The following is a 13,372-nucleotide window of genomic DNA, read 5'->3' as shown; positions in this document are numbered from 1 at the left end:
AGGTAGGTGTGATGGTAAGAAGGGAAGTCTGATTTACAGAGGCTTTAAGGCATAACTAATCTATAACTACTAAGGGGTGGACACATTTTATGGGATTCGGGAATCGGGGGTGTCCTATCCAGGAGCCAATAGAATGTTTTCGGAGCCATCTTCATTGATCAATAGAACCTCAAAAGGTGGGCGCCAGCTGAAAATCTTAAGGAGGATTGGCGACCTGGCTCCTGGGATTAATGTATGCCTATGTAACCATTTTGCTACCTTAATACATTTTTAAATGTGAGCAGAGATTCTTTTCAATTCCCAAGAAACTGATCAAATGTTTTGTCTTGATTCTACAGTGCGTTTTTTTTCCTCAAACCTGTCCTAAAGTTCAATCAGTGGATTGTCCACATGCATAACTAAGTGCATTACTGATTTACTAGCTTTCCCAAATGTAGTACTGGCAGGACAAGCACTAGTGTGGGACTTGAGTACAGGTTTGTGAAATTCTACTATAGTATATATGCATACAATTAATACTGCATAACTGAAACGTGTAGTTGGACTGATGGCGGTTTTACGCTGGCCATACACTGCTTGAATGTCGTCCAAGTCAGCAAGACTTCTGCTTTCTCCTGTTCAACAAGGACAGCAGGACAGGAGAAATTCCAACATTGGTTGGCCCTGTTTGCACTAACAAAAAAGCAGATATACTCACCTGATCTGTGGTCCCCCAGCAGTCACCTCTCTCCCCCCTCCGGCTGTGAAATGTCCCTCGGTATCCTCACGTCTAATGCAAGTCAATGGACCTGCATTAGATGCGAGGGCGTCAGCGGACATTAGAACGCCAGGGTCCAGAGGCGAAGAGGCTGCAGAGACCAGTCAACAGCCCAGTCAGTGCTGCTTGGACATATTTGACATGCGTCCGCTACAGTTCACACTATTGTCATCACACGTGAAGCTTACATTACCTCGGTTAAGATTTATTAAATGTACCTTAACACTGCAAATAACACCCTGCTTTTTGGGTTCATCAGTTGTAATATGTAGATCACTTGCAGTCCAATAAAATGCATCTCTAAAAGAGACCTGGCAGGTACAAATCTCACACACTGCCTGATATAATCCAAATAAATTTGTAAACGCATCAGTTACCACTCTAACCATAGCTAAAGATGGCTATACACTGGTCATTCTAACTCATTCAGCTTGTGGGCTTATTAAAAAAGAAGCACAATTCCCCAATCCACACTGAATGCCATTGGATAAGAACTGTGATTGGTAAAATAGCCAAACAGTGAGGGCAGCTAATTGGATGAAGTCACTGTTCAGCAGCCAATTTTCTGGCTGAAAAATTGCTTATTTAAGCCTTATAGACAAAATGAGCACCTAACCCTTGCAGTGCAGGGGTAGCCCCACGGCAAGAGTGCGTTTTCTAAAGTTCTTTAAGTGACAAATGCATAAACATCACCCATCTCATTCCTGAGAGCAAGGCATCAGCAGGCTTTATTATTAAATTGAAGGCAGAAGCGGGAAGTGTCCAATGTGCGCAAACATTAGAGAAAAGATTTCTGTAAAATAGTAACCAGCTGTGAGAATTGCTGTAGACTTAGACCAGTAATCAACTCCACCAGTAGACCATTAATCAACTCTGCTTTCATGTTCCATGAGCTTAGGTTGGACTGTGACAGTTGGATTTGATCTTGCAGCCTTGTGCATTTGCATATTTATATATTTTGTCTTTTTGATTTATTTCAGGAAATAAAAACCAGACTGGGCTATCATGGGGGAAATAGAAGGAACATATCGAGTGTTGCAGACTCCAGGTGCCCGTCTAGGTGCAGAAAGAAGTACTGGTATTAGTACACTGGAACCAGGACAGAACCTCAGCACAGCTCTATCGTCTTCTCCTTCCAAGAACACCAACCAAAATCTAACTTCGTCTGTATTGCTGCTGGATGGCACAGACCTACCTGTGGAAATTGGGGTAAGTTCTAGAATATTCTTTAATACATGTCGCAGTGATAATGTATAATATATAATGTATATAGGAAAAAAAAACCTCAATAAACCTCATGGACTAGTTTTTTGTGTCTAGCCTGAACAGTTGAAGATGAAGTCTGAGTGTTTAATCTGCTGCAGTATGTTTTTTGCTGATTTAATGAGCCTCTATTTCTTGCATGTGACCCTTACTATTTAGGGCCCATGTACATTTTTAACACATGCATCCTTGCATACAAAAATGCCTGTATCATGGTTCTCCATAAATAAAAGATCGGGTATGTTGCTATTTCAGTACTGTGGTGCAGCACGTTGTTTTAAAACGCATGTCCATTTTAACATAAGTTGATATCAATGCAATCAAAAATGCATGTGTTGGCAATTTTGATATATTGGGAACATGTATTAAAAAGCCTTGGTCAATAGCTGATAAGTCTATCCTCTCCGAATACTCATTAAAAAAAATTGCATTGGAAAAGCATGTCAATGCGTGTCCATGCGCAAAGGATATACATGTTGAGGCATAACAATTCACCTGCCTAACACTAATGAAAACACAAACCTCCACGCACACCCATAGCTCTAAATGGGCCCTAGTGACGTTATTAGGATAAATATAAGGAAATCATTTGTCTCGTTCTATTGAAAGATGATGGCTACATCACAGGACAATGTATGTTGGCTATATACTAGGCGGTACCTGGCAGCATGTCAATCAATATGAACATCACGAGTCATAATCCACTATTATAGGAAGCTTGGATAGTCCAACACGGATTGGTGAAACATTTCTAATTTTTCAAGGATTCATGGCGGTCTTGAAGCTGTTCACAATGATCCTCAGGGTTATAAGTATCATTGCATAGAGGGTCATTTCGCCCGGAATTTTTGTTTATGGTAGGTGCAGGAGCTTTAAATCGGCCACCAACTTCTCCTACTACTAGGTATCAAGATGCTTGTGCATTACTATCTGTTTTACATAGGCATTACAAGAGTTTTAACTCTTCTTCGATATATTGTTATAATTTGTTTTGTTATGTAGTAAGCAATAGCAGGGACTCTCCAAGTTATTGGACGCAAAATTGAGAACCATAGTGTACTGTATACCATCTAAGCCCCAAAGTCCCTAGAATTTATGGGAAGCCATTGGGCTCATTTATTGGTGCATCATCATCTTTTAAACTAAACCTGTGTTGAGGTAAATAAAAAAAACATCTGCCATTCACAGACCACTCCTTTAAATCATAAAGGTACTTAAAGGAGAACTATGAGGTGAGTGCTTTTCACTCACCTCATAGTTCTAGCCGACCTGTGACAATGAGACTGTCACAGGTCGGCTCAGTAGATCGGGAGGTGAGCGAACACCCCGATCCGCCAGCGCTGACTGGCGGAACGGACGGGGGAGGGGGCGGATACAGCTGGCTCTGCCTCTAGATAGGCAGAGCCAGCTGTCAGTCACGCAGCTGGGCGGATCCCGGCACAATTGTTGGGATCCGCTTCAGCTGCAGCGTCACGGTATACCACGAGCAGCAGCTCGCGGTATACTGCGGCGTCTCAGTATACCGCAAGCTGTTGCTCGCAGTATACTGAGACGCCGCATTATACCGAGCCTAGGGTGACGGGAGGACGCTAGTTTGTGTCCCGTTACCCTAAGGAGAACTATGGGGAAAAGCCTTAACTCAATAGTTCTTTTAATATACCAGTTTTTGGGGGACAGTTGGTAGTTAAGTGATAACGCAATATCTAATATGCTGATTGTATTTTGCGATGAATGTAGCATGATTGTAAATGTTCTAATGCTTTCTTTTGGCCATTAGTACTGGTAATATATAGAGGGGGTTGAGATTCAACTTTTTGCATGTGATATGGCTGTTGAAGCTAGTCGCATGTTGCGTTAGTGACTGTGCATGATGCTGTTACGAGAGGCACAGCCAGGATTCCCCTTGTAATCTGGTGCTGGATTGCATGTAATGCCACGGAACAGCTGCTATCCTCAGGACAGGTTTGTCTTGAATGGGCAGCAGATGGACACAGGATAAGCTGTTCTAACAAGCTTTACTCTTTTTACCTCTGTGTATACAAATCTTTCTTCTGTAGTAGTAGTAATACTGTTTTTAAAGACTTAACTTCCATTTTTAAGTATGGTGCCTCATTCATTTTCATACCCTATTATACTTTTATGTCTATTGAGTGAGTATATCTCAAGCTTTTGATTTGCTGTGTTTTACATGACAGTAGTTTCACTTCCGACTTGAACACTTATGTGCTTATTGTTAAACTGTTGTTTTTTTGTCCTATTCTTACATCTACCAATTTTTAGATGCACCATCTAGTAGTGATTGGTATTTGAGGCTTAGCCCTCCTAATAAACACCTGTTCAGATCAAATCAGCAGTCCGACCAAACACTGCACAGGGAGGGGACCCCTTGCGTGTTTCTAATGAAACCAAAAAAGAAGACCTGAAAGATCTTTTGTTTCTTGCGGAGCACTTGAACCCTTGTTTCAATAGCAAAGGGTAAAAATGAGCAAACTGGTCTATCATCATTATGCCATGCTAATGCTAGGTTCTCTTCTCGAGAATTTCAGGTACAGACATGTTAAGTTACCTCTGGTCAGGGAGGTAACTATCAAAACAAATGATTATCCGCGCTATAGTGCTCTACACCAAAATCCTCAATAACACCCTATTGACAGCTGCAGAGACAGAGAGAAGCTATAGAAACTTCTCCCACATTATATTAAACAAAAGACATTGCGCAATCTCTAATATTATAAAACTCTTAAGGCCTGGTTCACACCTGGGCATTTTGTAGCGCGTTCGAACGCTCTGCAAAACGCTCAAACCACCGAAATCCCATTATTTCCTATGGGTATGGTTCACACCTGGGCGTATTACAGGCCGTATGGGCCCTACGCCCAAAGAAGTACAGGAGCTTATTTGGGGCGTTTTTGTCGCGCGTTTCCATTGGGATACAGCCAAGTAGTCCTCGTAAATGCGCGACAAACGCGCATATTCGATACGCCTAGGTGTGAACCCAGCCTAAGTGCATATACTTGGTGACAATTATACAAAATGTTCACTCCAACTTATACACTGAGTGGCCAGATTATTATGACCACCCCATCAGTACTTAGTTGGGCCACCTTTTGCCTTCAATACTGCGACGATTCTTCTTGGCATTGACTCCACGAGATGTTGAAAGGTGATGCGAGGAATCTGACACCATGCCTGTTGAATAGCACTGTCCAGTTCTGTGAGATTTGATGGTTGTGGAACCAGCTGCCTGATGGCTCTTTCAACTTCGTCCCACAAATGCTCAATTGGATTGAGATCTGGTGATTGTGGGGGCCACCTAAGCAAGGTAAAGTCTCCCTCATGTTCTTGAAACCACTCCTGCACAATACGAGCACCGTGGCATGGCGCATTGTCTTGTTGGAAGAAGCCATCTTTATTGGGATCCAACCTCAACATACTTTGGTATGTTGTGCTATTCAGACGTTGTTCCACACGAATTAAAGGGCCCAAATCATGGCAGGAAAACATGGCCCAAACCATAACACTGCCCCCACCAGTTTGAAGGGTTGTACTCATGCATGTGGGGTGCATGCTTTCATGCTGTTCCTGCCAAATTCTCACTCTGCCATCTGCATGATGCAACTGGAAATGTGATTCATCGGACCACATTACTTTTTTTCCAATGCTCGACTGTCCAATCCTTGTGTTCCTGTGCGAATTGGAGACGTTTTATCTTAACTGCAGACAGAAAAGGTGTTTGAACAGGCCTTAGGCTTCCATATCCCAAACGATGCAGCGTACGGCGAACAGTGCGTTCAGAGATCATTTGAGAGGATCCCTGATTAAGATCTGCAGTAATTTGATGCACTGTTGCCCTTCTGTTGTCTTGCCACTCTCTGTTCTGCCCTAACATTGACCTAGTCGCTGATGGCCACAATTCGCACGTTCAGACCCAGGTTTAACAACAGCTGCTCTTGAACATTTAACGAATTCTGCTGTTTTGCTGATACTCGCTCCATGGCTCCGGCGCCAACAATCATCCCACGTTCAAAGGCTGTTAAATTGCGTAGTTTACCCATAGCTTCAGAAAAAAAAATCACTTCTACTGTCGTGGTAAACAACCTGCTTCCCTATTTATAATGGTCTGGCCCTCTAGCAACTTCAGTGCAAAATTATAGCTAATATGCCTACAAACGTCAGGTGGTCATAATAATCTGGCCACTCAGTGTATATAGTCCATATAAAAAATGTTCCCAAAAATGATATGATCAAAAATAAATGTGATGAAATCCTTAAATGTGATGAAATGTAATATAAAGAAAGTGAACACAAGGATTTCATCACATTTATTTTTGATCATATTTTTGGGAACATTTTTATATGGACTATATATAAGTTGGAGTGAACATTTTGTATAATTGTCACTAAGTATATGAACTTAGGCTGGGTTCACACCTGAGCGTATTTTTTCAGCTTGTTTTTTAGCGCGTTTTTCCGTCATGGCGGTATGAGTTTTAAAAAATTTGTTTTCACTTTTAAACTTCCCGCCGGCTCCGCCCCCTGTGACGCGGCCGCTCGCAAGGGACGGAAGTCGGCAGTCGCCGGAGGACACAGCGGGGATCGTGGATAAGGTAAGACCTGTACGCTTTATTCCCGAGTGTGGCTCGGGGTTTCCGCCTTGTTAACCCCAATCCACACTCGGGAATATAAATGGAAACGCGCGGCAAAACGCCCCAAAGAAGCTCCTGTACTTCTTTGGGCTTAGGGCGTTATGCAGCGCGTTCCTACGCGCTGTAAAACGCCCAGGTGGAAACCATGCCCATGGCAATCATTGGTTTTCACATGTTGAGCGTTTTAAAGCCCGTAGGAACGCGATGTAAAACGCCTAGGTGTGAACCAGGCCTTAGAGTTTTATAATATTAGAGATAGTGTAGTGTCTTTTCTTTAATACAGGGAGGTAACTATGCAGATCACTTCGCCTTACTGTGAAGTTCATAATATGTGTAAGTCAGATATTACAGCTGGTACTGTAATTCCTGCGCTAAAGCTATGAGAGCTGCAGCCCTCATACAGGGAAGTGATTGTGTCACTTATATGCCCCTCTAGTCCCCTTGTCTTTTCACAGAATGCCGTGTATTTAAAACCAATTACAGAATACAAGGCATTCTGTGAATGGACAAGGGAAGAGGAGGGATGGATAATGGACATGATCGCTTCCCTGTATGAATTTTGCAGCTCTCATAGCTGTAGTGCGGGAAGTACAGCGATCGCTGTAGTAACTGGTGTATACAAGTTTATGATCTGCACAGTAAACACACCTGCCCAGGGGTACATTTTTTGTTTTACACTTAAGGATTTACAAAGCTATCTCAGTGCCTGGAGTTCCAATAAATAAGTAGAAAAAACTTGGACATGTGTGCAGCATACTCTGTATTACTGCTTACAGTGGAAGTGTATGTTATATAGTATGCACACGCACTTCCCCTTTAAGCTGTGATACAGAGCATGAGTATATGCTGCACACATTTTGATTGTTTATTTCTGAGGGCTCCACTCTGTGTAGCTGTAATCTTGAGTGTCTGATCCATCAAAAGAACATATAAAATATCTAACCATCCCATTCCTCTATTTGGTTTCTTGCCAAAGAGTTTGTGTGTTTTCAGAACTATCCTGTGCATAAGCGAGTAACAGCTGACCACATAAAAATAGACTGCCGCCCCTAAATTCTTCTGTACAGAACATTACAGCATGTGGTCAAGGTAACTCTCGTAAGATAAATGTTTGCTCTAAGTTGCATTTTAAAATGTATATTTTCAAGGACAGGATCTTGATTGGTTGGAGCCAAGATCACATGTCTCTGAGCAGACTAAATATATAGACACCGGCGCTCCAACAGCAAGTCAAATACGTCTGTTTATTGACGTATGAGCAGCATAATGTTAAGTCTCTCATATGTCAGTAAACGGACATATTTGACTTGCTATTGGAGTGCCGGTGTCTATATATTTCGTTTGATATTGACCACGATTGCCAACTGTCGACAGCCGCAGCACCCACCCTCATTATCTTTGGAACAGCGGTTTCCAGTGCGATGGGTTCTTGCCCTTTTGTCTCTGAGCAGAGCTCGAAGGCAGGTGAAGTGTTCAACGAACTACCCGTGTAGCAGTGTTAGCCGAAATGCGGTCCTCCAGCTGTGGTGAAACTACAAATCCCATCATGCATCTGCCCCTGGGAGTCATGCCTGTTAGTCAGAGTCTTGCAGTGCCTCATGGGACTTGTAGTTCCACATCAGCTGGGGAGCCAAAGTTCGGCTACCCCTGTTGTATACATTAGGGCAGACACAATCCAACCAAACTCAGGGCAACAAGTCTGATTGCTGCTGAACACTCAAACATGCAACAGCAGCTCGGCTAAGCTATCCAGTTTTTTTTCAGTGCAGAGAAGGGGTGGGGGGAAGATGAGTGGTTTGCTGAAACTGCTTATTCTGAGGGGAACGGGGAAGGTTTTCTAACCAGCCTGGTTAATATTTTTTGCTGATCATGACCAGCTGCTATACTCTTCCACAGCTTTGGCTGAAGTTGGATGTGGACCTATTAGGATTCACAAGGCATTAATAGAATACGCCAGCATTGTCAAATCACATTTTTGTATTTTAAAAAGTACCCCTTTGTTGTCATGAATGAAAACTTTTGCTCCAAGCTGCATTGTCACTTTTTAGGAAAATATGTGATGGTCTGCTTTATGACTGGACCACTTTACTGCAGACTAGTGATAGGTCTGGGCTTGGTTTGCCCAAGCCCAATCAAAACTGTGACCATCACCCACTCCACCTGACCCAATCAGTTGTGGGGAGGTGCATTCCCCACCCCGCAGCTATACGTCACAAAGTGGGTGGGGAATGCCCCTGCCGCAACTGCCACCATAGACTGGGTCTGGAGGAGGGGGTGGCAGTCAGTTTAGTATTAACTGAGGTGTAGTAGATCCCATTCCACTCCTGACTGGGCCAAGCCCACATAGAAGTTTGGGGGTGTGCTGGAAGTGACTGTGGATGCCTCCGCATACCAAAAGTCGCTTGCGCTCCATTGCAAATTGAAGTCAATATTGACCATCGTGATGTTGCGTTACTAAAGCTAGCGGCTTTAGTAATGTGACCTCATGATGGTCAATAAAGGAGATTGACTGACTTCAATTTGCAATGAAGTGCAAATGACTTTTGGCTTGTTACTTTTAGTTTGATCCGAGTTCGCCCCAGCCCAGCCTCATCTCTACTAGAGACTAAAGAGTGGCGGCTTGGAATTTTGTGTAGGGCTGAGGACACCCTCCCTGTTATCAGACATTGTTTTCTGTCTGAGTGACCAATCGCCAAGCCACAAGGCAAGTATAAGCTCCAAGTAGACTTGTTGTGGACAGTGGTGTGCGCTGGTTAAGGTGGTGTGACCTTTCAGCAAATGTGTATAAGAACAACTCTGTCAAGTTTCTTGAAGAAAACCATGGGTCTTTTGCGCTTCATTGTGTAATATAAGATTGGTCTTAGTCTGTATGGACAGCATGCATTGTGGCACCAGTTGCAGGAGATCCCGACTTCCATCCCAGACACTGGAACCGCTAGGTACTTTTATATCCTGGTGTACAAGTGATATGCCCATTTTCATTTCTTTGATTTTGGTCATCCAAAACATTTGGCATGTGGTTATAGCCATGAGAAGGTTGAGAAATCTAGTTGGCACCCTTTTCTGAGGTTGAGACAATACAGTGGTACCTCGGTTCACGAATGCTTCTGTTCGTGAACAATTTAGTTTGGCAAAATTTGCTTCCATTTGCAAACTCTGCTTTGTGTGACTAACACAACCACAGCCATCTTCCCTGCTCTAACACATGGTCATGGCTTCCTCTAGTTGAGATAGCGGTCTGATCACAGTTTGATTCAGTTTGCGACCAGAATCGTGGAACGAATTATGTTTGTGAACCAGAGTACCACTGTCCATTTGGCATGGAAGCCTGAGAGTGCTTTTTAGGAGGCAATTTTGTGGACAAGAATGACCTTGGGCATACATTTCGTTTGATCAAGTGGGCTGCATGTACAAAGTCACGGGATTGAGGGTAATTAAGATGGGGACAGGATAGTAGAAAGTAGACTTTCAGCGGAAAAAGTACAGTTAAACGTTTGAGTGGACCATACCACATAGAACCAGCAGGTGTTCTCCTTTTCCGGCGGTTTCTAAGTAAATTGTTCTGCTGTACAGAGCACATAAACCTCCTAGATCCATTTAGTTCTGGAAAAAAAGGGGGGGGGGGGTGCATCCTTCTGTTTGTTTTTTGGACCTAAACGTAACAGATCAGAGGTAATTTGATACGTCTGCTTACATCCAGCTGCCCATAGACATAACATGGGTCTGTACAACTCCATTTTTTTTTTTCTTCTATCACAAAATGTACGAACAAAACATAAAGGACATGGATGTCATGCAAATACCACCGTTCCATACAGCTACGATTAGCAAGGGGCCTTATTAATCGTCACCCTTGTCTGTGCTCTTCTTCAGTTCCACTTTCTTTTTTTATCAACTGGTGCCCAAAGTAGAGTGTAAGAAAATGCAGCTATTCAAATTTTTAGATTGACACTCTCACAAAGCCAGTAGATCAGCCAAAAGTTAATTTTTAGTAACTTTTGTTTATATTATCTGTCCCAATGCCTGCCCCTTCTTCCTGTACCCATTCAAGTTAATGTATTTCAAAACCGCATGTAATCACATCATATACGATTACATGTGGACTGCTGCTTACAGATGTGGCTGCTGTCACCCGTTCATTTAATTTAAACAGGTGACAGTGGCCTCATCTAGCCATAACATCTGGGATTACTGACGCAGGAATCTCAAATTACCCAGTGTAAATGGGGTCTAAGGGCACAGGGACCCAACCGGAAGCACACCCTATATTCTTTTTTAAGATCCTGATCCCTTGTACATTATCTGTTGGGAATATAGTACAAAGTTTATTTAGGGAATATAAAAGGTGTATTGTAAGGTGCCATAAAGAAACTATTACACTCAGCTGTTTAGTTGGGGTAAGACTATGATAGTACCGCAACATTCCCTTTTACAAGCTTATGAGAAGTTGGAGCACCTTAGCCATTGATGCTGCATTATCCTTCAATTCCAATGTGTAACAGTAAGAGGCACTTTCACGTTTGATTGCTTTGGAATGCTCACAGGCTTGGTATAATAGCTGTTGTAGTTGCTGTGACTCTTAGATCTGTCCATGCCTGTTGTATGAGTCAGGAGGGTGGCACACTAACACCCACATGAAGACGGAAGAAAAGGCTTCGGGCATAGAGTGCAAATAATGAAGTTAAGTCTGTTAGAGAGATGTGTACCCAAGATGGGTCCGTGGCAGGAACATCAGAAGTAACTTTTATAAACTACTTATGAAAGCCACAACTTGCCTGTTTTATTAAATAAATAATAAATTTGTGCTTCCAATGCTGCTGCTGATCATCAGTTTTTTGGTGTAAAGATAAAAAAATTGCAAATAAAAAGGTAACAAAAGAAAGCAATAGCTGAAGACTGCACACAAGGCAATACTTTGAAAGGGCGTTTCTTCCAAATTACATTTAGTAGTGTAAGCAAGCTTTGTAAATGTTTCCTCAGGGATCTCTCTATTCTTTCCACTTGTCAACAAGCCCCCAGTATTTAGCTTAACAGCACTACACAATGCAGTAGAATTTGATTAGTAAACGCTGCTGGCCCTCCCACCTTCCTGCTGTACAGTGTATTACAGGAAGCTAGCCTTAAGTAGTGTATACATTGGTAGATTTGTGCACGAACGTTCGTACGAAAAATACCGTCCGTTCATTAGATACTGGGAACAAACTTGCCAATTGCCATTCGAAATTTAATTACATTTTTGCTTTTATTTAACGTTCTATTTTTAAATGAATGGAGTATCCAAATAAAAACCACATTAACTGTTAGAAATGAGTTCAATCAAGAGAAATTTTCCCACATGCTCCTTCAAAAATTTTCTTGAACATTGTCATTTTCTTCTGTCGAATCCACCATTCTAATAGATATTCGAACAAACGTTCCAAAAATTGTTGCTTGATTTTATTTTATAGCGTCGACGTGTGACCGCTTCAGGGTCGCATGCCGGCCCTAAGTATTGGCAAGAGTACATTTTACTCCCAATACTTCTCCTTCAATAGCTACCTTTTTTAAAGTTGTATTTTCCGACTGGCTCCTTCTGATCAAGGGATGCTGGCCGAAAGGGGCCCGACAGCAGCACGCACTGTGAAAATTTCAGCTGGTCCTGAAGAACTGGCCAAAAGTTGCATAATGTGTGGCCAGCTTTAGACAAGCCATACACGCATAATTTCTTGGTCTGCACTAACACTGTTGATGAAGAAATATCCTCTTGCAGCTATTGTATCTTATTGGATGCAGTCACTGTTCAGTCACCCGATTTTTCATTCAAAGTTTGAGATGCTGACTGGTCATCCATGGCTTGAGTTTCAGCAGGAATCATCCAAAATTCGCATTTCCTAAGGCCAGCTTAACTCGGGCCACTCTTATCGGTGGTGTGTCTATTGGGAACAATGGTAAAACATTATGGTAGGTTCAGCAGATGCTGTGACAGATTGTCCCTTTTATCCTGTCTCTCATACCCCATATTGGAGAGCGTGTTTAACAGAACTGAAGAGATCAGGCTACATAAATCTTGAGTTAAAGCTTGAGTTTGCTGAACATAAAATGTCAATAAATTGCTCCTACAAGTGCATCATATGCAAGTCTAATGTGGTTCCTCTCGTCCTTTACAGGCATTGCTGGAGGTAAATAAGCATTGTGTTTTTCTATTATACTTTTATCATGGGTTTACTATGCATGCATGCATGCATACATACATACATACATACATACATACATACATACATACATACATACATACATACATACATACATACATACATACATAACAGATGCTTATTCCTGCAATGTTTAAATGGAAAAAAAAAATAGCTTTGTTGCATACGATGCTGGCTGGAATTTCACTTCCAACCTTCCAGCATGTTTTTGGATTGTATGAGAATGGGGATGACCTGAAGGGAATGTACACAGAACCTAGGAGAACATACAAGCTCCATACAGATACTGCCTCTGCTGGCAAATCAATGTACATCCCCATCAAAAGTGAGAAAGCTGCCTTTGTAGCGCTTGGATATTTAAAACCCATTTCCAGCGTTCTTCTTTTTTAACCCTTTACTTCCCCTTGCATAAAAAAAACAAACTAAAGTTCTAATTACTGTCTCCAAACTCTAGCAATGCCCTCCATGTCCTCCACCATGAACTATTCTCTGACACCCAGCATCATTCAACCCAT

At 42.3% G+C, this 13,372-nt stretch overlaps 1 protein-coding gene across 1 annotated transcript in view; it reads left to right on the top strand.

Moving 5' to 3' along the window:
- FARP2 (FERM, ARH/RhoGEF and pleckstrin domain protein 2) overlaps window positions 1-13,372 on the top strand; it is a 95,756-nt gene that overhangs the window by 18,094 nt on the left and 64,290 nt on the right. Inside the window, exon 2 of the mRNA XM_018563475.1 lies at window positions 1,738-1,966. Coding sequence (XP_018418977.1) covers window positions 1,763-1,966 — 204 coding nt within the window. The 5' untranslated portion in view covers window positions 1,738-1,762. The remainder of the gene's footprint in view (window positions 1-1,737; window positions 1,967-13,372) is intronic.

The sequence above is a fragment of the Nanorana parkeri genome, unplaced genomic scaffold (genome assembly GCF_000935625.1).
Source record: "Nanorana parkeri isolate BGI_ZX_2015 unplaced genomic scaffold, ASM93562v1 scaffold667, whole genome shotgun sequence".
In the NCBI taxonomy this organism is placed as follows: Eukaryota; Metazoa; Chordata; class Amphibia; order Anura; family Dicroglossidae; genus Nanorana; species Nanorana parkeri.
The sequence above is the reverse complement of the archived record's forward strand: the minus strand, read 5'-3'. Positions and strand labels throughout refer to the sequence as shown.